Below are 24,026 nucleotides of genomic sequence, written 5' to 3' on the forward strand. Positions count from 1 at the left end.
TGGTCTCGATCTCCTGACCTCGTGATCCGCCCGTCTCGGCCTCCCAAAGTGCTAGGATTACAGGCTTGAGCCACCGCGCCCGGCCGTAATACATCACTTTTAAAATACCTTTCAAAGGGGTAAGTTTGGTTAGTTTCTGTTTTTGTTCTGCTAGGTAGGTATGCAAGTTTGAAGTCAGAGCTGAACTGCTTGGAACAATACTCTGCTAGCAGACATCCTTCCTCATCCTTCACTGCACTGTGCTTGTGGTGCAGTAGTCTGTGCAAAACTGTGATCTTTCCCCAAAGAAAAGTGGAACCAATACTTTAAAAACATCTGTTTGAAGGGGAACTGTATTAGTCCATTTTCACGTTGCTGATACAGATATACCCAAGACTGGGTAATTTTTAAAGAAAATGAGTTTTAATGGACTCATGGTTCCACGTGGCTTGGGAGGCCTCATAATCATGGGGGAAGGTGAAAGGCATGTCTTACATGGCAGCAGATGAGAGAGTGAGGACCAAGCAAAATGGGTTTCCCCTTATAAAACCATCAGATCTCATGAGACTTATGGGGAAACCGCCCCCATGATTCAATTATCTCCCACCAGGTCCCTCCTACAACATGTGGGAATTATGTGAGCTACAATTCAAGATGAGATTAGGGTGGGGACACAGCCAAACCATATCAGAAACCAAATACCTAATTAGCTTTCTCAGGCCGTGCTATGTTTCTGTCTGGTCCTGATCATATTTATCGCACAATATTGTAATAAGTTGAATTACTTATCTAAGGTCTCCATAAGCTTCACAAGGACAAAGGCCAAAACTTTTTTGTTTTGTAACAAATATGAAAAACATGTTCACCCAAAGTGTGTGATCTTTAAGTGCAGTGAACTGACACCCAAAGATCAAGATTTAGCAGTGTATGTTCAATACTGTCCAGAGAAGAATGACCTTGAGTCAAACAGATAAGAATATTCTGTTCATTAAAGAGGCATTCTTTATTGTGAGTCAGATACCAATCATTGTGAGTGAAATGTCCCTTAAAATTATTTTTCTCTTTTTGGTTTATCTTCATATTCACCAGATAAATAACTGACTGTTCATTCCATTTCATAGATACTGTCATAGAAGAAATGAAGAACATTGGAGGGAGAAGACCAATTTCTGGTCACTGGAAAAATACAACTATTATAAATCAATAAATTTACACTCTTTTTTTTTTTTCCTTGAGAGAGAATTTAACTCTTGTTGCCCAGGCTGGAGTGCAATGGTGCAATCTCGGCTCACTGCAACTTACACCTCCCAGATTCAAGCAGTTCTTCCTGCCTCAGCCTCCCGAGTAGCTGGGACTACAGGTGCACACCACCATGCCCAACTAATTTTTGTATTTTTAGTAGAGACAGGGTTTTTCCATGTTGGCCAGGCTGGTCTTGAACTCCTGATCTCAGGTGATCCGCTTGCCTCAGTCTCTCAAAGTGCTGGGATTACAGAGGTGAGCCACTGTGCCTGACTGATAAACTTACATTCTATCTTATGCATTATTCTCTTACAAGTAAGATTAGCAGGCAAGGAGGTCTTAAATTTGACCAACTGAGTACATGGACAAAAAGTTACTTCTAGACCTTTCACTTGGCACTGTCACCTTTCTGAGGTTTTGGGAAAATAAAATCCAATAATATATGTGTAACTGTTTTCAAAGTTATAAAGCTCCTATATATTTTTTTCTTTGACAAGAATGACCTTCATATTTCAAAGGATATTTTAGCTTTGATTGTTGTCTCTCTAAAATAAAATTTTATCTTGGTACTGCTTTTGGCCAGCCAAATAAATTTTATGCTCTTGACCTGATTTAAACTAATATTTTTCTTCTTTCTGCTGCCAGTAAAATATTGTTATACTCAACTTTTCTCAAGAGAAAGATGTTCTGTGTTTCTTCATAGTAAGCAACAATATTTAAGGGAAAAGGGGGTCTCTCTTGAACTGATGACTCTTTTTCTGGAAAATATACAGAACACTGTGAAAAAATAAGCTGTAATGATCTGTTAGGATTAAATTACATTGCTTTAATAGAGAAGAATCCTACACATATGCGGAATTTACAAGAAATGGTGTTATTTTCTGGTAATGACCCATGCTGACTTGGCAGTTGTTTAAATATAATGTCAACCAATTATGTTTAAAATCTCAAGCAAATTGGAAAGATAGTTCCGGAAAAAAGGTAATATCAAGGGCAAGTAAAATTATTTTCTGAAAACTTCGGCGACTTGAGCTTTATAACATTTAAAACAAATATGGATAATCTTAAATTTCGTCAAATTGGGAAACTGAACCATTCGGATTAGGCCACTCAACTCAGTAGAAATACTATTTTTTTCACATCTTTTTTGTTAGATTAGAAAACTGTGTTATGCTAAAATGAACAGGTTCACAATTGCTTTTCTAGAACCCATAGGGTAATTGGGCTGTGGAATTCAAATATTTTCAGATTTTAGAAAGGTAATATCATGTGTCTGCCACATAGTCAGTGCAGTGGTAGTAAGTGGCTCTCTGAAAAAGTTTGCATGAGTACATATAAGTTTATTATAAATTTTACTGATATAAACAAACTGTAACACAAAATTACAAATAAAAATAAATAATACGTTTTACTGTAAATTATTTTTGATTGCACAGAATGCTTTCATTAATTTTTGCATAGCTTTCACATTCATAGTTAACCTATGGTTGTGACTGATGTAGAAATGTACTTTAGTCATGAGTGTTTGTCAGTGTTTTCCCTTATTCTCAAATCTGTATTTGGGTTTACTAGTTCTCCTTTTAGTTTCTTTAACTGAATACTTGCTCATTTATTTTAATACATATATATATAGAGAGAGATAGGCATACGTCCGCATCCAGATAGAGATAGATGATAGATATATAGACATACATACATACATACTAAATGAACATAGTTCAGGCCATACATTACTAAATTCCACTATGGCTGCATCTCTACAAATTTTATGTTGTACTTTCATTGTTTTTTCTTGATTTTAAAAAACCAAACATATATAGTTTAGAAGCCCTATTTTAGGACCCATTAAACTGCTCTAAATTCTCCAGCTTATATTCACCTATTCCAATATTTTTGAACTATTTCCTGCAAAATATTTACAAGTTTTCCTTTCCTTGATAAATAAGTTTGGGAAGAAAGGGTTAAGCAAAGTTTAAATGAGTTTCCTTAATGTAGGATTAATATGCTAATATGCATTATAAATCTATAAAAAGGAAATATAAGAAGGCACATTTACTAAAAGTATTAGACCACAATTTTTTTTTTTTTTTTTGAGATGAAGTCTTGATCTGTTGCCCAGGCTGGGGACCTGTGGCACAATCATAGCTCACTGCAACCTCAAATTCCTGAGCCCAAGCAATATTCCTGCCTCAGCCTCCCAAATAGCTGGGACTACTGACATGCACCACCATGCCTTGCTAATATTTTAAATATTTGTAGAGAGGTCTATGTTAACCAGGCTGGTCTTGAACTCTTGGCCTCAAGTTGTCCTCCCAAAGTGCTTGGATTACAGGCATGAGCCACCATGCCCTGCTGACCACAGATTTTTGTTTTTGCTAAAACTATTTAAGTGTAATGAACCAACTTAAAAATGTTTACCTACTCTATAGTAGTTGGTGTCAGTATCACTACTTTTACCTGTAATCATCATTTAGTACTATATTAATCAGGGTTGTTAATTGCAAATAATAAAAATAACTCTCAACAAGTTTAAGCATAAAATAAATGTATGAAGAGATAATAAATGGGCAAAATATTCTCCAGGAAAGCCAGGGATCAAGTTTAGAGGCTAGCACCAGAAACAATTCCCAGGTCACATCACTGGATTGCTGTTTTGGCACCACTAAAATGGCAGTAGATCCATGAAAAAGGAAAGTCATAAGCTGACAAATACAGCAGGGGAAGAGACCAGCAGTAGCAGTTTGGAGGCCAGAAAGCACATAAATGACTGCTTACTACTTTAATAGACTAGGGAAAGTTGAGTTCTATGTCTCTAGTATGAAAACTTCAAAATTACACTGATTAGTACATCAAGACCCTAAAATAGTTCAAGAATTAGAGGTAACATTTACTTCTGAACCCGGAGGTGGGTTTGGGGGAAAGGAGTATAGGACTAAGAACAAGAGAATTCATCGAAAATCTGTATGAAAAGCAGTTATAGCCTTGGAAACTGTTCCCCACCCCATGTAGCAGGGCGACTGCTGAATAAGTGCTTATTCTATGGAGAGACTTCAAATTCTGGGATATTAGGTATAGGTGAGAGCAGAAATAGTACATGCCAATACCACAAAATAGTGAGAGGTTCCATACCAAAAAATCTACATGTTGAATGGTAACAATCATAACCCCCCCCTTTCTTTACTCTGATTCTAATTCCCTGGAGGATTTCTTTCCAGGAAGCCTAAAGAGGCTAAAAGAAAAGTCCTACAGATAGAATTGAGGGTACCCACTGAAATAGCTCAATTCATGATCATACAGGGAAGTCCAGCAATTGATAAGGCCCATCCAGGATATGGTTTCCAATCAATTTCTTACTGCTTGAAAATTAAATGTGAATAAGAGAGGAAGATCACTAAACACTTGAGGAATGTCTCGATAGGAAATACAGAGACCAAAACAAGCAAACAAAAAGTGGACTTCAGAAGAAACAGAAACAAATTTCAAATGAATTTTCTAACTATAATTAAATTCCTTAGCTGGCCACAATGGCTCAGGCCTGTAATCCCAACACTTTGGGAGGCTGAGTTGGGAGGATCACTTGAAGCCATGAGTTCAAGGCCAGTCTAGGCAACATAGCAAAATCCCATCTCTACAGGAAAAGGAAAAGGCTTAAAAAATTCCTTAAAGAGTTTTTTTTTTTTAAAAAAAGACTTTTGTATCCATGAAACAAAAACAGAAAGCAATTAAAAAATTTAAAAGGCACAAAAAAAACCCTAAAAACATGATAGTCATAACTTATAATAGCAAAGTTAACAAAGAAATAAACCCAGAAAATAGAATCCCTCCCAGAAAGGATAAACGGATGAATTCAAAGAAAGAAAAAGAAATGGGACATGGGAAAGTAAAATTCTAGAGAATTAGAGGATGTTTCAGTTATTTAATACTTTATAACAAACCACCCCAAAACTTAGTGGATTAAAACAATTTATTATTTCTCAATATTCTGTGGGTTGACTGGGCTCAGTATAGCATGTCTTCTGATCTTTTGCTTAAGGCAGTCACATAGCTACACTCACCTAGTAACTTGGCTAGGGCTCAATAATCCAAGATGTCTTTTCACTCTCTGAGGCCTCTTTCCACATGATCTTTCATTATGAGATTATCCGCGCCAGGTATCTTTACATAAAAAAATGAAGGACGTAGAAGTGTCTAGCACCCTTATGGCCTGGCCTTGAAATCCCATATACCTTCTGCCACTTTCTATTGATCAAAGCAAGTCACAAGATCAGCCCAGATTCAGGGGAAGGGAATATGGACTTCATTTGTTGATGTGAGGAATAGCATGCACATAAGGTTTGGGAGGTATCATTGAGCACTATCTTTATTTATTTATTGTTTTTTATTTTTGAGACGGAGTCTCACTCTGTCACCCAGGCTGGAGTGCAATGGTGCGATCTCGGCTCACTGTAATCTCTGCCTCCCGGATTCAAGCAATTCTCTTGCCTCAGCCTCTTGAGTAGCTGGGATTACAGGTGCCTGCCACCATGCCCAGCTAATTTTTGTATTATTAGTAGAGATGGGGTTTCACCATGTTGGCCAGACTGTTCTTAATATCCTGACTTAATATCCCGCCTCCACCTCAAAAAGTGCTAGGATTACAGGCATGAGCCACCTCGCCTGGCCAAGCACTATCTTTAGAATCAATCTTCCACACCACACAAGATCATTTTAAGTTGTCCAAAATCCCTAAAATAGGAGTTTGAGAAAGAAAGAAAATATAAGACAGGTAAAAAAATTCAAAAATAAGTTTTATCATAATTATCAGAACTGAAGGACATAAATTTCCATATTTAGAAAGCCCATTAAAGTGCTCCAGTAGCAAAACAAACAAGCACAAAGACTTATACCAATAAATGCTACCATGAAATGTTAGTACCCTGACCATAAAGAGAAGATCCTAAAAGCTTCTACAGGAGAGGGAAAAAAAGATTACATTTTAAAAATCAAGAATCAGAATAACATTAGACTTATCAAAAACAATAAGAGAACCTAGAAGATGGTGGAGCAATACCTTCAAATTTCTGAGGAAAAAAATTACTTCCAACCTAGGATTCTATACACAGCAAAACTATTAATCTAGTCTGAAATGGAATAAAGACATTGTTAGACAAGCAATTTCTCAAATAATTAAAAGCACACGCTAAAATCACAACATTATCATAGGAAGCTACTGGAAAGTGAGTTCTACCAAAATTATGGAATAAACCAAGGAAAAGGAAGAAGGTGGATCCACTCACTCAGCAGAAAGTGGAAGGACAATGTGAATAGAAAGGAAAGGTGACTAGAGAGACCCTATAGGGTAGTCTCCCTATAAATCAACCAGTCTGCCTTAAAACAGGAAAACAGAGCACTCAAGAGGGGAAATCTTCAAGAAAAAAATAAAATGGTTGGATTACCTAATGAACTTATAGTCATTGACATCTGTGCATCTGGCAGAAAGTTTGGAGATGAATTTGTTACATATGTAGAAAGTTAAACAAATTGAATAAACACCACAACTATTAATCCAAAAAATAAAACAAACCCAAAAATTATAGCATACTATGTAATTCAAATGTGGGTAATAGTCATAATAAGGCAAACAGTAATCTTAACCTAATCCAAAATTACAATATATTAGGAGGATGGGAAGTAAGGAAATGAGAGGATAGTGGGACAGAACAATGGGAGAAGTAAATATTTAACTTTTTTTTTTTTTTTTGTGAGATGGAGTGTCACTGTGTCACCCAGGCTGGAGTGCAATGGTGCAATCTTGGTTCTCTGCAAACTCCACCTCCCGGGTTCAAGTGACACTCCTGCCTCAGCCTCCCTAGTAGCTGGGATTACAGGTGTCTACCACTGTGCCTGGCTAATTTTTGTATTTTCAATAGAGATGGGGTTTCAAGTTGGCCAGGCTGGTTTCAAACTCTGGTGACCCACCCACCTCAGCCTCCCAAAGTGCTGGGATTACAGGTGTGAGCCACCATGCCCAGCCAAATATTTTACTTTTATAGAAGAATATCAGTAGATAATATATAAAGCCAAAATTCAAAATAGTAGTATAGCTTGTTGTCAAGAAATATGGAGGGAAATACCAGAGGAAACTGCTGATTTGAGAGTAATTACCTCTGGGGAGTGGATACTACTGTTTTACATTTTAGCTTTATAAAACGATTTGACTTCTTAAACTATGCATAAATTTGTGTTCTAAATGTAACACAAGTTTTCACTGGTGGGAATATAAACGGTGTAGCTGTTATAAAAAAACAATACAAGAGTTATTCAAAAAATTAAAAATAGAATTACAATATGATCCAGCAACTCTGCTTCTGGGTGTATGATCAAAAGAATTGAAAGAAGGGTCTAGAAAGCACGTGTGTATTGGTGTTCGTACACACATACACACAGCAACATGACCCACAATAGCTAAATGTGGAAACAACTCAAATGTCCACAGACCAAAAAATGGATAAACAAAATATGATACAAGGATTGCAAACCTGGACCATGTGCTGCCAAGCAACCCCCAAATGGTATTTTTTACACGGCTTCCAAAGAAAGCCTATTGATGAGCCTATAGTTATAAATTAAGTTTTAATGTCATCACAAATACAGATAAGTCTAATTTAGTCTGAAATAAAATTAAGTCATTAAAAATTAACATATGTTGATATTTGTGCTTTAAGAGCACCAAGAAGACTGTTTGTGGTGGTTATTACTTTTTTAACTTATTCTTATTGTTCAAAATAGTTCCTAAGGGCTTTTTAAATTTCAGTATTTCTCATGAGCTCTGAAATATCTACCTCAAAGTTTCTGTTTTGAAAATTAGTAATAAAGCATTTGCTTAAAAAAGCCCTTGCAAAGATACTATTAAACTTACGATTAGATGGTATTGAATTGATGCATTTTAGAATTCATTCACCAAATAAGAATTTGTTCATTAAAAATAATTCATTGTGAATTTAAAATTATAAACTCCCCTTTATTTGTAAATGAAACTTACCTGCCATTAGCAGCTCTGCATTTTATAGGCCACTACGATATCAATAAAGTCTATAATGACAACCTAAAAAGTGCTACATCTGAGGCTAAATTCATTAGAAATACATCACAAAGCCGTAACTTCTCAGAACAGTTGTTAGTCCCAATTAAATGAAAACCCTAACTCAGAACTAAGAAACAGACAAAGAGTTCTGATTTTAAAAAGAAAAGTAGATAACCTGACTACAGCATCCTTCTACAAAGCAATCACAACTTCTGATGTAGGACTACGATCAAAATATTGCCAGCTTGTTGCAGGAAGTCAGGGACCCCAAATGGAGGGACCAGCTGGAGTCACAGCAGAGGAACATAAATTGTGAAGATTTCATGGACATTTATCAGTTTCCAAATAATACTCTTATAATTTCTTATGCCTGTCTTAATCTCTTAATCATGTTATCTTCGTAAGCTGAGGATGCACATCACCTCAGGACCAGTATAATTGTGTTAACTGTACAAATTCATTGTAAAACACGTGTGTTTGAACAAAATGAAATCAATGTACCTTGAAAAAGAACAGAATAACAGTGATTTTAGTGAACAAGGGAAGACAACCATAAGATCTGACTGCCTGTGGGGTCGGGCAAAATAAAGCCATAGTTTTCTGCTTACAGACAGCCTATAAACAGACGTGCAAGTAGGGAAGATATCACTAAATTCTTTTCCTAGCAAGGAATATTGATAATTAATACTCTGGGAAAAGAATTGCATTCCTGGGGGGAGGTCTATAAACAGCCACTCTGGGAGTGTCTGCCTTATGCGATTGAGATAAGGATTGAAATACGCCCTGGTCTTCTGCAGTACTCTCAGGCTTACTAGGGTGGGGAAAAACCCCACCCTGGTGAATCTGAGGTGAGACCGGTTCTCTGCTCTTGAACCCTGTTTTCTGTTGTTTAAGATGTTTATCAAGACAATATATGCACAGCTGAACATAGAACCTTATCAGTAGTTCTGTTTTACCTTTTTTCCTATTTACTCAGAAACATGTGATCTTTGTTCTCCCTTTTGCCCTTTGAAGCATGTGATCTTTGCAACCTACTCCCTGTTCTTGCACCCCCTCCCCTTTTGAAATCCTCAATAAAACTTGCAGGTTTTAAGGCTCGGGTGGGTGTCACGGTCCTACCGATATATGATGTCAACCCCGGAGGCCTAGCTGTAAAATTCCTCTCTTTGTACTTTTCTTCTTTATTTCTCAGCCAGCCAACACTTATGGAAAATAGAAAGAACCTGCGTTGAAATATTGGGGGCCGATTCCCCGATACCAGCTGATCAAACTATTGCCAGATATCACTTATGCTGATTTAGTTGCTTGCACTTGAACTGTTCCTTTTCCATGACATTGGCAACTTTCTTGGCTTGGCTTTTTTCAGTCAGAAAAACATACTTGTTTTTGAAGGAGCCTGCTTGTTTTTAAAGTAAAAGTTTCTAAATGATAATAAGTTAATGATTTGAGCAATGGTTGGAGTGCACAGATGAGGCCTACACAAACTACTTTTTCATATGTAGATTGTATTCATTTTCCTGGATAGGGACAAAAACAGTATTATGTTTCCATGGGTTTGAAGTTCACATGAAAACAGGTACTTCACGATGTTTTTAACTAACATTATGTAGTCTGAATTATAAAATGTTTATAAATGATTTCATGGATTGAGAGAAACAATATTTGTCATCCATGATTATTTTTGAGAGTGAATTGCTATTAAAATTTAAGTAAAACTTCATACAATTTATTGTCTTCTAAACTCTATTTTGATGAAAATACATTTTATAATTTTCACATATAACTTAAAAATCTAATTTTTCTCAAATATCTTACAAATTCACTACATTTATGATATTGTAAATTAATTTCAAACAGTGAAAGCTAGAGATAACCATAGCCTGAAAATTTATCAATTTTCATTTCATAAACTCATAGATTTTTAATAATGTTGACATAAAAGATGATTTTACATGCTATTAAGAAGAGTCACAAATGTTAAGAAGTTTACAGTCACTAACTTTCAATATAAATTTTATAAAACAGTATATCTATTTGATAGAAGAACAGATAAAAATTAGACAAATGTCCAGTAGTGGGTAAGTGGATTGTGGTGTTCATACAATAGAATACTATTTAGTAATACAATTCAATGAATTGTGGCTTCATTCATCTGGATGGATGAATTTGGAAGCCTCTGAGCAAAAGAAGTAGGTCATGGGATAACACATAAAGTATGATTCCATTTATATAAAATTCAAAGAGTCAAAACTAAACAATGTACAACTATGAGAAAGAGAATGAAAAACAGAAAATGTATGATGTAGTTACGGTTGGGGGAAGAAAGTGAATGTAATCAAAGAAGAGTCAAAGGTGAATCATGTTCTATTGAGTGACGTGGTGAATACTTACGTATTTAATGCTTATCCTTAAACTGTACATATATTTTACATTCTGGAGAAAAAGAGAAGCAGGAAAGTGGAGACCATATATGTAGATAACTCTGTGAAGAACTTTATCTTGATTGGAAAATAAAGAAGCACAGATGGGAAAAAGGTTGATGTTCACAGAGATTTTCTTCTTCTGCTAAAGTACAAAAAGACTCTAAATGCCATAGAAAGTAAGGTTACACAGGAGGGGAGAAGTTGAAGAAACAAGAGGAAGGTACCTGATGACACACGCCATTTAAGTAGGTTGAAGGGAATAGGATCCAAGGCATATCTAAAGAGACTCATCTTTAAAAAGAAAAGGAATGCCACCCAATTCAATCAAAGGGGAGGGGGAAAGGACAGAAATGGGTGCAGCAAACATATACACTTGATGATGGGAAGCCTGAGGTATGTTATGTATGGTCACTTGTTCCTCTAGAATGAAGTTATTAGCTGAGAGTGAAGGGTCAGAGTTGGTTTTCAGAAAAAGTGAAGACATGAAATAACTGTTTTGGCCAGTAAAAGAATGTGCTGTCCACAAATAAATACATGTGAACTCTTGGGCATTTCATCTTTCCTGTTTCTCCTGCCTCTGCTAGAATATTTTCCCCATTCCTTTTCATTTAGAAAATCTTCCCATCCTTCTAGACTCATCTTAGATTCTATGTCCTTTGTGAAACCTTTTTTGATTATCCCATAGTAATCCTTTCCTCTTAAATCTTACAGCACTTAGCTGTATCACTCATTTTTCATTTGACACGTCATCTTGCAATAACTCTTTTGCTTGTACATGATTTAATTTTTGCGTTGTCTTGTTAACTACAGTTATTGAAGGCAGAAGTCATGTCTTCTTTAATTTTTTGAGGCTGAGTCCTGCTCTGTTGCCTAGGTTGGAGTGCATGGTATGATCTAGGCTCACTGCAACCTCTGCCTCATGGGTTCAAGCGATTTTTGTGTCCCAGCCTCCTGAGTAGCTGGGACTACAGGTGTGCACCACCATGTCCAGCTAATATTTTGTATTTTTCATAGAGATGGGGTTACACCATGCTGATCTTGAATTCCTGGCCTCAGGTGATCCGCCCTCCTCGGCCTCCCAAAATGCTGGGATTACAGGCGTGAGCCACTGCGCCCAGCCAGAAATCATGTCTTTTTAAAACACTGTTCCTCTTACTTTCAGAAAAATAATTTTTTTTTTTGAGATGGAGTTTTGCTCTTGTTGCCCAGGCTGGAGTGCAATGTCGTGATCTCTGCTCAACCGCAACCTGCATCTCCCAGGTTCAAGTGATTCTCCAGCCTCAGCCTCAGTCCTGCGTAGCTGGGACTACAGGCATGCACCGCCATGCCTAATTTTGTATTTTTAGTAGAGACAGAGTTTCTCCATGTTGGTCAGGCTGGTCTTGAACTTCTGACTTCAGGTGATCTGCCTGCCTCAGCCTCCCAAAGTGCTGGAATTACAGGCATGAGCCACCACACCCAACAAAATAATGCATTCTTATGTATGGTGAATATTTAGATGCAGTTTCTAAATATATCATCTACTGAAATATCCTTAAAAGTAAATGATAAAATAATAAAGACATACATGAATAAACGGAACTTTGAATCTTCCATGTTTTTTCCTGTAACTGCTCCTGATTTTCAATTTTTGGTTTTAGAACCTCCTTTTTAGAAGCTAAGCCAGAGATCTGGTGCTAATATACAATTAGTTTAATTTTTAAAAAAAATTTAAAACAAACTTCTCTTGTTTATTAAACTATTAAAATGTTTTCTTCATTACAACTTTCAATATATTTCTTCTTGGAGGTTGTTCTCCAAGAATATGAAACTGAATGTTATCAAAGACAAATTATGTTAGGAATGCCATCTTGTGGTTGACAGTAGTCCATTACACTCATTGGTCTTGACAATCTTTAATTCAGAAAGAAAACATCCAGTAAATTCACAAACATAAATCATGGTTAAAATTTACTACTACAAAGGAATACAAATTAAATACATGTATCAGTTGTGTGCAGTTTCAGCTGCCAGAAAAATACAATGTTCACTGAAGAAACAACAAATTATGTTAAGAATTGACTCCAAATAATATAGTGAAACTGCTGTCTACAAATACCCTCCTATTGAGACTACTCAAGTACTCTTAATTTTGGAAAACTTTCCTCTTGAAATAGATCATTTTATTTCTGTATTCACTTCTAAATAGTTCTGCTTAGTGTTTCATCCTGGACTTCAGTTATGTCTTGATTTTCAAACATCATCACCCTAACCATAAACATCCAAAAGAGAGTGAAGGACAGAGTACATATTTAATTTGGACAGTGTGAGATACACATTAGTTGTAGTCCAAAATGGAATTTGAGGAGGGTTAAAAACACTGGCCATAGTCAGGTGCAGAGGCTCACGCCAGTAATCCTAGCACTTTGGGAGGCCAAGGTGGGTGGATCACCCGAGGTCAGGCGTTCAAGACCAGCCTGGAAAACTTGGTGAAACCCCATCTCTACTAAAAACAAAAAATTCAGCCATGCGTGGTGGCGCATGCCTGTAATCCCAGCTACTTGGGAGGCTGAGGCAGGAGAATCACTTGAATCCAGGAGGCGGAGGGTGCAGTGAGCTGAAACTGTGCCAAACAAAAACAAAACAAAACAAAACACTGGCCCTAATCCTAATAGAAGAGTTTACTACTTCCTCTATTCAAATTAGCCATTTTGAGTGGTAAATTAACTTTCTAATCAACAGAGAACTATTCACTAGTTACAGATGTAGTACCTGAAAACTGGGCTTAAATATTTTAATTGCCAAATACTATAGCAGACATTTTGGTCCACGTAACAGTGAGGGTGTGGGAGTGGACACTGATATACCCCACATTGAGCACAAGGCAAAGCATGACAGCTCAAAGGTCCGTGCACTGTTACCTTTTGTCACTTCTAGATTAAAGATCTGAGGAGGTGCCATGGAGGTCTGTCAGCCCTAGAGATCAGACTATTGAAATTCCAAACAGATATAGAGATATTTACATAAAAGACAAAATGCTACTGTACTCCAAATCAGTGTTTGAGATTTATTATTGCATGCTTATAGCCAGAAAAAAAAAATTTACTCTGAAAGCTTTCATATGAATTGATTTTGGATAAGTTTTTCCACATGATTCTTCAAGACATTCACATCAGCTGCACAGACCTGGTACTCCATCTTCTCTTGCTGTTTTGTTCTCTCTAATAAAGCCTGATGCAGTGGAGGTAATGCATTGTATGAACCCAGTAAATACAGCTGACTCGATGAAGTCTCATTGATTTCTTTAATCTTTAAAGCCTGCATGATAGCAGGTGCAAACTTTGAGTAATGGGCTGTAGATGAGACAATCACAGGGCAAGTTTTGTCTTGCACCCTATCTGCAACCACTTTTGCAACAGCAGTGTGTGGATCCAAAATATACCCTGAAGTATTATAGGTGGAGTTAATAGCTGCTAGGCACTCTCCCTCAGAGCACCAGTCAGCTACAAAATCTTGCTGAAGTTTCTCAACTAGAACCTTTTCTATCTGGAAGTGATGCTGACTTTCTAATTGATTAAATAATTCTGTCATTAGTTGTCCATCTTTATTAGCCATCAAGTATAAATGTCGTTCTAGGTTTGAAGATTTGAGAATATCTATCGACGGTGAAAAAGTCTGTGCTAATTTTCTTTCCCTTAGATCATAATGTCCTGTTTTTATAAAATCAGTCAAAACACGGTTCTGATTAGAGGCACAGATAAATTTTCGAATCGGGATTCCCATCATTTTGGCATACACTGCTGCTAATATGTTACCAAAGTTTCCTGTGGGAATACAGACATCGACTGGGCTTCCAAAAGAAATAAATCCTTGACTAACAAGATCGAGATATGCGGAAGCATGATAAACTACCTGCGGAAGTAGTCGGCCCCAGTTTATGGAATTAGCCGAACTTAAAATTGTTCCATATTCCACAGTAAGAAAGCCAGTAAAATCAGAATCGTTAAAAATTCTTTTTATAGCTGTCTGGCAAAAATCAAAATCTGACTCAACACCCACTGCCCATCCATTTTCTCTCTGACTGCCAATTATTTGTGCTTTTTGAAAATCACTTACTCCATTCTCAGGAAAAAATGTGACCACAGCTATCCTTTGCTTATCATTCTTATTAAGACGACTAAAACCATTTAAGACTGCACTCCCTGTGTCTCCTGAAGTAGCTACCAGTATCATATAATTGCAACTTGGTGGGATACAGTGTGCAAAAATATGAGGCATAAGCTGTAAAGACAAATCTTTAAATGATCCTGTTGGTCCATGAAACAACTCCAGGATGAACTGGTTGCCTGAAAGGTGCCTGACAGGAGCAATTTTTGAGCAGGCAAAGTTTTCCCCATAAGCAGTTTCAATCATTTCTCCCAACCTGGCAGCAGGTATGTCTGCAGGATGGATACATCTTTCCAACAGTATCTGTGCTCTTTCTATGTAGGTTGCTCCTACTAGGCTTTTCCACTCCCCACAGCTTAATTTTGGAAACTCCTTTGCAGGAACAAAGAGTCCACCATCAGAAGCCAACCCCTCAATTACAGCTTCACTAAAAAATTTTGCTGAAACCTTCTGTTCACAGTCTTTAGGCCAAACGTGTCTTGTTGAAATGAATGTTTCTGAGTCCACATCTTGGTATCTTTTAATTGCATTCAGCACTTTGTCAGCTACCTCCTCTGGGGAAGCCCCAATTTCACAGAAAACACGAGCATCATACCACTTCTTATAATACTGTCTTCTAAATTTAAGTAAGTCTTTCATAGATGTTCCAGAATTCCGACCTACAATCCTATCTATCTTCATTAATTTCAGACGATGAATTAGATCTAGTAGAGGTACATCCAGGTATACAATTACTCCATTTTTCTTCAGATGCCACATGCTAGCATCATGCATTGGATTGGACCCAGTAAGGGAAATCACACTTCCAGATGCAGAGAAGTTTAACACAGCTTTTCCTTCCTCTTCTAAAAATTGCTCATTACCAACATCCTGTAATTTTTCAGACACACTCATATTCCAGGTTTTTTCAAGGATATCATCATCTACATCTATGACACAACAACCTAGTTTCTGACCTATTATTCTGCCTACTGTTGTTTTCCCAGCACCAGGAGGTCCCATCAGGATAATATTTTTGTCTCCAACAAGAGAGTGGGTTGAATACCATGACTTCCTTAATTCCGCAAGTGCAAAGGTTCTTGAAAGAAATCGCTGTGCGTGTTTATCCGTTTTAACATGTATACTAGACAAACATTTCTGTGTTATCTTTTTCAGATGCTGACATCGGTTAAAGTGGAGCATTCTTTTCACTTTTCTGCCCACACCAACCTAAAAATGGGCTTTAGCCCTTTTCAAAACAAACAAACAAAAAAACAACAAAAGATAATTTGGTTACTAATTTCAGTAGATTGTTAAAATCCCAACAGGATCGAATATAACCATGCCCATGGTACATAAACTGTTTAAAAATCTGCCAAACTTATGGAATTTAAAAAAAGTATTCCAACCCAAATTCTTATATATTGTATATTATCCTTTTTAATGATCTCTTTTAAAATCTCAAGACACTGAAAAATCAAAACTTTGACAAAATTTGTAACTCTAAACAACAGAAACTTGTATTCACAAGTGCCAGATTGTAGATGCTTTTAAAAGTATATATATACCAAATCAAATTACTATTTCTTTGATCTCAGTTCACTGCAGCCTCAACCTCTTGGGCTCAGGTCATCCTCCCACTAGGTGTGCACCACCACACCCAGCTAATTTTTGTAGGTTTTGTAGAGAACAGGGTTTCACCATGTTGCCCAGATTGCATATTGAGATCTTTTAATGGAAATTATTTCATGGTTTATAGGTTTATATCACATATAAAGATGATTTGGATTTGGAGTGCTATCTACTTGCAATTCACAAAAGTTGAATAATATTCTTTATATTTAATTTCTCTTCAGTTATATGAACGTCGTGATAGACTATATTACTCATAAATTTCTTACAGAATTCATAACAGGAAACCAGAATAAAAGAACATATTTGCTTATAAAATGCTTAGTTTTCCAAACTACAGAACAAAGGTATGATATTTTCTTTCTTATGTGCCTTTTACATGCATATTAAGAATCATTGTGACATATTATTCATACTGAAGGCTTTAAAAAGAGCCAAAGTGAAAGGTATAATATTATACAAATAGTTAAGAAAAATTAATAATCAGCAATGAGGTCAAAGGCTACATATAACCTTATCTGCATGGAACCATCGTTTTTGTTTCTAATCCTATAATCTTCAGTGGAGAGATTTAACTCAATTTCCAGGCCCAGGGCGATAGCCAAGAACCTCAGGAATGTTTCCAATGATGAGAGAAAACAATTATTCTGGCATCCAAAGAAGCTCTATAATTTCCCATATTGACCAAGTCTTTGTCTTTGGAAATATACTCACCATTAAAACAAAAATGTATGCCAGACAAGTCAAGTCTTTGGTTATGTAAAATGCAATATAATACCTCTGCAATGTTCATGTAAACTGCCTGAAGTAATGTCACGACACATAGTGGGGCTTATCACGTGTTCTCTGGTAGAACCAATATGCAACTAAAACATATTAAATACTAGATCATATGTTTAAGTATGTGCTGAAAACTTTTAATCATGTAATACTGACTTTCTATGCTACTTAAACTCTGTTTTGTAATTAAACATTTAAATGATTTTAAGCTAACTCTGAATTTAACTTACAAGTAAAATTAGAGCCGTCAAGGGAAGTAATTCATTTCCTTATTTGACTTTTCAATTTGTATGTGCTGTGATTAATTTCCACCAACTTGTAAACACAGGACACACCAGAACCAATCTGAAGAGTTTGTTGACTCTGAGGCAAAACTGATCTTTGCAAAACGTGGAGTCTATAATGGAAAAAATTTTAAGTTAATTATAACTGTATACAGTATCATGAAATTCTACATATAGACTAGTCTATTATTTGAAAAGCTCATCTGCAATTTTAAAAATACAGAAAAGTTGACCCTTTTTGTGTTTCCCCAACTCTATTATTAGATTAAGATACCATTTTTAAACATGTGTGTCTCATTACAAAAATAATTTCACTAAACAGTAATGAAGGAATTTCTACCATCAAGCAATAAAAAACCAAATAATAACAAATACAAAACCTTTCAGAAGGATACCTGGAATTTTAATGATTTGGCTGTATAATGATCAGAGGGGAAAAAATCAGTGGACTATAGCTATGAAATTAGTGTCTGAATTGTTTTTTAGGCTGTATTATCTATCAAAATCACTACATATTCATATGTAATAATATCCACTATAAAAAGCCCAAATAAAACTCTTGACACAAAAAGATCTCTCTTAGCTATATAAATGTCTCTACAATAAAATCAAAGTACATATCGTAGTGGTTAGCACAAAATATTTACAGGAAGATTAATCATTGTCACTCACTGACAATGAGCTAGGAATATATAAATTGAATCCAAATATGTAGGTACAAGGCAACGTGCATTTTTTTTTTATGGCTTGGTTTATAAACCTTCAGAGAATACAGTGGTGTTCAACCATGAATCAAGAATTGTTTTGCCACACACAGTCTAATCCTTTCCCTGAAGTAAACCAGGGACCAGAATTATATACTTGAATCATAACATCAATTTATTTTATTAAATGGTATTCTGTACTGGACTTTAAAAGCACAAGCTGCTTTTAGGGCACTTATATAAAACAGTTTGATTAACCTCCTATTCAGGAAGCTTTTGCTTGTAACATTACAGTCTCTTCTTTTTGAGTTTGCAATACATAACTTTCTGGTATCTGCATCAGTAATAATTGTATATAATCTGAGTAGCTGGTTTTCAAGTGCAGTAATTTTTTTTTTTTTTTTTTTTTGAGAAAGGTTCTTCCTCCGTCGCCCAAGCTGGAGTGCAGTGGCATGATCTCAGTTCACTGCAGCCTCAACCTCTTGGGCTCAGGTCATCCTCCCACCAGGTGTGCACCACCACACCCAGCTAATTTTTGTAGGTTTTGTAGAGACAGGGTTTCACCATGTTGCCCAGACTGCTCTTGAACTCCTGAACTCAAGCAATCCTCCCACCTTGGCCTCCCAAAGTGCTGGGATTACAGGCATGAGCCATCACACCAACCCAGTAAATCTTTCATCTTTTCTTATGCTTTATGTTGCTTGCTACCATGCCTAACATCAACTTCATTAAAAGTAGATTGTAAGGCAAACATTATGTTACCTTCACCTTATGTTTTGCAATCTTACTTTTCCTATATATTAGTTCTCCTCTACCCTCTCGTTTTTAAATTTTACTTCACTTTCCTTTTTCAAGACTTTGGGGTAGTCATATATATATAAAAAAATTATGACAGTTCAATTTGTAAATTCTGTATCAATATTTCCCAAAAACATGTTCCTTAGACTAGGAGAAAGCAGTTAAGTACTATATTATTTCTAAAGAACAGTAAAGATATATTCTATTTTAAGATACATACTAAATTTTATTTTGTAACATTTAACCACAAATTGATTTTAGGGGCTCAACATTTTTTAACAAAACAAATGAGGAAAAGACATCCTCATTTTCTTTTTGAGAATGTCTGCTGCAATGGCCAGTCAGGAATATACACAGAAGGCATATATATGGACTTCACCAAAGCATTATCCACAGTTTGCTAAATATTTGTTCAATTCATGGAGAAATGGAAAAAAGGATTTGAGGATATTGTTGAATGATCATAAAAAATGGTTCTGTTGAATAGAGGGAAATTTCTGGTAGTGCACTCCAAGGCTTTCAGTCTTGATACTCTTCTCTTTAACGTGTTTAACAATTATTTGGATTAAGCATTGAGAGAGATATTGGATAATTAGTGGTTAACAGGACGGACTTCAGACAAAAATTTGCAGATGTGCAAGTCCTTTATATAAAATGGTGTAGTATTTGCATATAACCTGTGCACATCCTCCTGTATACCTTAAATCATCTCTGAATAACTTATAATACATAACACAATGCAAATGCTACGTACAGAGCTGGTATACTAATTTGCTTTTTTATTTGTGGTATTTTTACTGTTCCATTAGTTTCATATTTTTTGTTTTTCAGACAGGCTCCCACTCTGTTGCCCAGGCTGGAGTGCAGTGGCACAATCTTGGCTCACTACAGCCTTGACTTCCTAGGCTCAAGCAATCGTCCCATCTCAGCCTCACAAGTAGCTGGGACTACAGGCACGCACCAATACACCCAGCTAATTTTAGTATTTTTTGTAGAGAGGGAGTTTCACCATGTTGCCCAGGCTGGTCTCCAATCTCTGGGCTCAAGCAATCTTCCTGCCTTGGCCTTTGAAAAGTGCTAGGATTGCAGATATAAGCCACTGCGCCCAACCAAAATATTAAAATATTTTCAATCTGTAGTTAGTTGAATCTGAGAATGGGAAATTCACAGATATGGAGATCCAACTGTATATCTGGACACAAACTAGGCAAAAGGAGGTTAAGCTCTACTGCTTCTGACTTCTAATCAAAAATTCTCTCAAACCCTTCTTTCAGAGGGCCTCCCACTTGCCATGAAACAGAGGTGAGGGTGGAAGGACCACACAATCCAGTATTGTTCTGTAATCACAAGGATCTTACAACCAAAACAATTAATTTGCAAGTTCATCACTTAAGTCTTTATATTACTATCAAAGCTAAGTCTTTTCTGCCGTTAGACTTCTGCTGTTAGACATGTTCTTAATGATCTCAAATATTTAACTGAAAAAACTTAAGTATCCACAATTCTGTAACTTTGAGAATTATAAAGAACTTGTCTTTATAAAGGGTTTATTTACCTTTCAATTGTCTTATATCCTCATCTACACCCATTTTATTCATTTAAATAGATAAAAATAAGGCTTCGCAAAAAAACCCCTCATGTGTTTATGTACATGACAGGCATACCATTATATGGGGATCTAGAATCTGTGCAAACTACAGTCCACAGGCTAAATCTGGCCCACCATCATTTTTATAAATCAAGTTTCACTGAAGCACAACTTCAACCATTCATGTGCTCATACATTTGTTCAGTATTGTCTTTGGCTGCTTTTGAGCTACAGTGGCAAAAGTGAGTAGTTGCAACATAACCACTTGGCCCGCAAAGGCCTGAAATATTCACTGTCTACCCTGTTACAGATAGTTTGTTCATCCCTATAGGTATATACCAGTTAATTCCCTGTGGACATGAGGTAGACACAGGCATTTTTTTTGAACTGTCATTTCAAGAGAATTATAAAAACTAGAAATAATTTTGCTTAAACACACTTTCGAAAGGCAAGGAGAATTGCAGATCAAATGTCTAAGAAAAAAGAAAAGTTCTTTTCCAAATGATTTAACAACCTGCTCATGACTGTACACTAACCATACTACAGTGAGGTCTAGCACAAATTGTTTAGCATTTTTTAAAGCATAATATACAGACATCAGTGAAATTACTTTATTTCAATAACCCCAGAACATCAAGGGTACCTAAGGCCAGTTGGTGCTAACTGCAGAAATCATGTTTTGCCCTTACTTGCTATTTCAGGAACTGATTTAACACAAATAGTCTCAAGGTGTTCCTTCTAATTAGAAAATTTATAAGCTTTGGTCGATGACTATCCACTTGGCCAATGGTGTTATTATTATTCCCTGAGTCCTTGGTTTGAATCTTCATAAATACAGGAAGTTTCCCGCCAAAATTTTTCTCTATACTTGCTAAAACAGAAACCCCAAACATAAAATACTCAAGGGCGAAAAGGACAAAGTGATACAGATTTAGATCCAGATCTAAATATAGATCTATAGATCTATCTAAAATGTTTTGGAAGACAATCTGATGTGAAGAAATCTGGAGAATTCTCCCTAAGCGTCTGGGACAAAAATTAAAACCAACTGAAAAAAAAAAAAAAAAACTTACTGTATTCTTATCTAGTGAAATTCAGTAAGAGCCCAAAATAAGGATCTCCACATTCAGTAAAGCCTTTTTATATAAACTAAAAGGTTCACTAGGCCATTGTGTTGTTTTCATGTCTCCACCAGGCAACCAGGCAGTGAGAAACCCAAACTCCTGTGTTTTCTCTCCTCTCCGGGAAGCTTTATTTCCTTCGGGCAGAGTGGCCTCTGTACGGGTGGCTCAGAGCCATCCATCTTCCTCCCCAAATCCTATTACCAAAATGTCTTTTAAACAGTCAGGTAAAAGCGTCTAAATGACTTTCCTACAGCAGTCCTATGTGCATAGATTTACGGGTGACTAGGTGGGGCAAAAAGGAATAAAACCGCTTCTCAGAAGACAATTTTCAACATGGGACGCCAAAAACTGGACAAAAACGTAAAGGCCCACTTAAAAGGCTTCTCCTCTCAGTTTAGGATGCTCATTTACAAAGAGCAGGTCCACTGGTTCCTGGAGAATAATCTAGAGGAAGAGTCCCGACCAGGGTGGGAGAGCAGGCGCAGAGCACACCCCGAGGGCCACCCAAGAGGCGGCAGCGGGCGCAGGGGTGGCAGGGTAAGCGCAGCAGGCGGAGGAGGCCGCGGGCCCCGGGCGCGCACTCACACAGGTGGCGGGCAAAGCTGCGCGGGGTTCCGAGGGGCCTCGACCAGAATCGGCAGGAAAAATGCGGGCACAGTTAAGATGACCAGCGAGTAGCGGAAAGGGGAAGGGACGGTGCGGGGAAAGGCATGCGACGGGAGCGGGGTGGCTTCTAATTTTCCTTTCTCTCTCCTCCAGTAACTCACCAAGGAAATCTCACTGAGAAGACGGGGAAAATGAAAGGAAATGGGGAAGCAGTTTCCACGAACCGCTAAAGCGGCCACAGTAGACGGAGTACCGTACCTCCGGCTAGTTCCCCGGTCCCGCCCCCGCGCAGTGGACTCTGCCTGTGCCTGCGGCGGCCAGCGTACCTCCGCTCCACGCCCACACCCGGAGCAGCCTAGCGCAGGGCACGTGACCTCTTCTCTCACTGTAGCCTATCCAAGCACTCCGAGCTCCTCGGGCTCCTCCCCTTCCTCGTCCTGCTGGCTGCCTTGGCCGTGCGTCCGCGTGGTCTCAGCCGATCGCTCCGCCCACACCGGGATTGGGGCCTGCTCGCAAAAACGTTATTATGAGACGCCTGCGCACTACCTGCGCTTTGCTGTGTCTGCAGTAGGGTTTTTCTTTTTCCCCAGATACACAGAGATGAAAAGAGCACAGTTTTTAAGGGGACACCATTTTCACCCCGTTAACTTTCAAAGGCACGTAAAAACAATGGCTTCCAAATGAGCTTCTCTAGTAGAAGGCGATACAGAAAGAGGGGAGACCTAGTTTGCAGTGCCGCCGTCTACTTCCTCGTTGCCTAGTAACGGTTTCCACGGCAACCGCACAGTCAACGACGCTTAGCAATCCCGGGAGAAATAGGGTGTTTTCTTCCCGAGAGAGGACTGCTAAGAGGGGGTCAAAGAGGGGACGATCTGAAGGAGAGAAACCGTGGTCCTTGAGAAGGCGAAGAAGAAAGAAAGGGGAAGCAGTGAAGAAGGACAGAGATACTGGGACAGGGAGAAAAAAGCTGAGAATAGCTTTTAAGGAGTCATTTGATGACCATGGATCCAACGTGCCCTTCTGAGTGCATTTATAACCTCATACTCAGTGACTTGAAGGAGCCTCCCCAGCCTCCTAGGTATGTGGATAAGCAAAGAACATCACTTGAAACAAGAATGGGGAATAGTATTAATTAAACATACATATACTGGGATTTTTAATAATAAAATGTATTTATGCCTTGATGAAGTAGCCTTGGAGGATAACTTGTTAGAGAAAAGGTCGAAATATCTAGATATTTAGCATCTCACAGTTTTACAGAGAGGGCAGTCCGGCGCTGTGAGGTGACCATTTGATTATATTACACTTAACCTCTTATTAATACTGCATCTGATTATTGTGTAATTTAATTATACGTGATATGTATACAACATAGCACGAAGTTTCATGTTGTTGAAAAGAGAAAAATAACAATTCTGTTATCTTGTTTAAGTGTACTTGATGTTTGGGTTCAGGAGTTCGGTGTTGTATTTCTAACTGCACTACTTCTCCCTCTCTAATGGGATAGTACTTATCTTTTCCCCCAAGATTTTTATGAAATATAAATTTACATTTGCTCTTGAACTTCAGGTTTTTGATCAGTGAAACGAAATATCTACTACTACTAGGCAGTTTCTAAGGACTTTTTCAGATCTAATGGTTTAATGGAAGGAAGACTTGGTGGATAGATAATGAACCA

General features: G+C 37.3%; 2 protein-coding genes across 4 annotated transcripts in view; one reads left to right on the top strand and one right to left on the bottom strand.

The window, feature by feature from the left end:
- The window catches only part of ENKUR (enkurin, TRPC channel interacting protein), an 84,190-nt gene that overhangs the window by 28,412 nt on the left and 31,752 nt on the right, over positions 1-24,026 (top strand). The window contains exon 1 of one of the 2 annotated variants that reach the window (XM_011963822.1): positions 23,134-23,426. The exons of the other annotated variant lie outside the window; for it this stretch is intronic. Coding sequence (XP_011819212.1) covers positions 23,344-23,426 — 83 coding nt within the window. The 5' untranslated portion in view covers positions 23,134-23,343. Of the gene's footprint in view, positions 1-23,133; positions 23,427-24,026 lie in introns of those variants that run through there. 2 annotated transcript variants of the gene reach the window in all.
- THNSL1 (threonine synthase-like 1 (S. cerevisiae)) lies at positions 12,587-23,082 on the bottom strand. 2 transcript variants are annotated; one of them, XM_011963824.1, is made up of 3 exons: positions 22,607-23,082; positions 17,475-17,641; positions 12,587-16,081 (listed from the first exon to the last, which is right to left on the bottom strand). In XM_011963824.1, the coding sequence occupies exon 3, from the start codon at positions 16,033-16,035 to the stop codon at positions 13,804-13,806; it is 2,232 nt and encodes a 743-aa protein (XP_011819214.1). In that variant the 5' UTR covers positions 16,036-16,081; positions 17,475-17,641; positions 22,607-23,082; the 3' UTR covers positions 12,587-13,803. The 2 variants fall into 2 exon arrangements, with proteins under 2 accessions (XP_011819214.1, XP_011819215.1); XM_011963825.1 differs by having other exon boundaries at positions 22,510-22,658.

This window comes from Colobus angolensis, unplaced genomic scaffold, assembly GCF_000951035.1.
Source record: "Colobus angolensis palliatus isolate OR3802 unplaced genomic scaffold, Cang.pa_1.0 Scaffold63, whole genome shotgun sequence".
Lineage (NCBI taxonomy): Eukaryota > Metazoa > Chordata > Mammalia > Primates > Cercopithecidae > Colobus > Colobus angolensis.

What these genes read in the sequence shown, in the direction of transcription:
- THNSL1 (XM_011963824.1), bottom strand. Translation starts at nt 16,035, where the DNA reads ATGCTCCACTTTAACCGATGTCAGCATCTGAAAAAGATAACACAGAAA.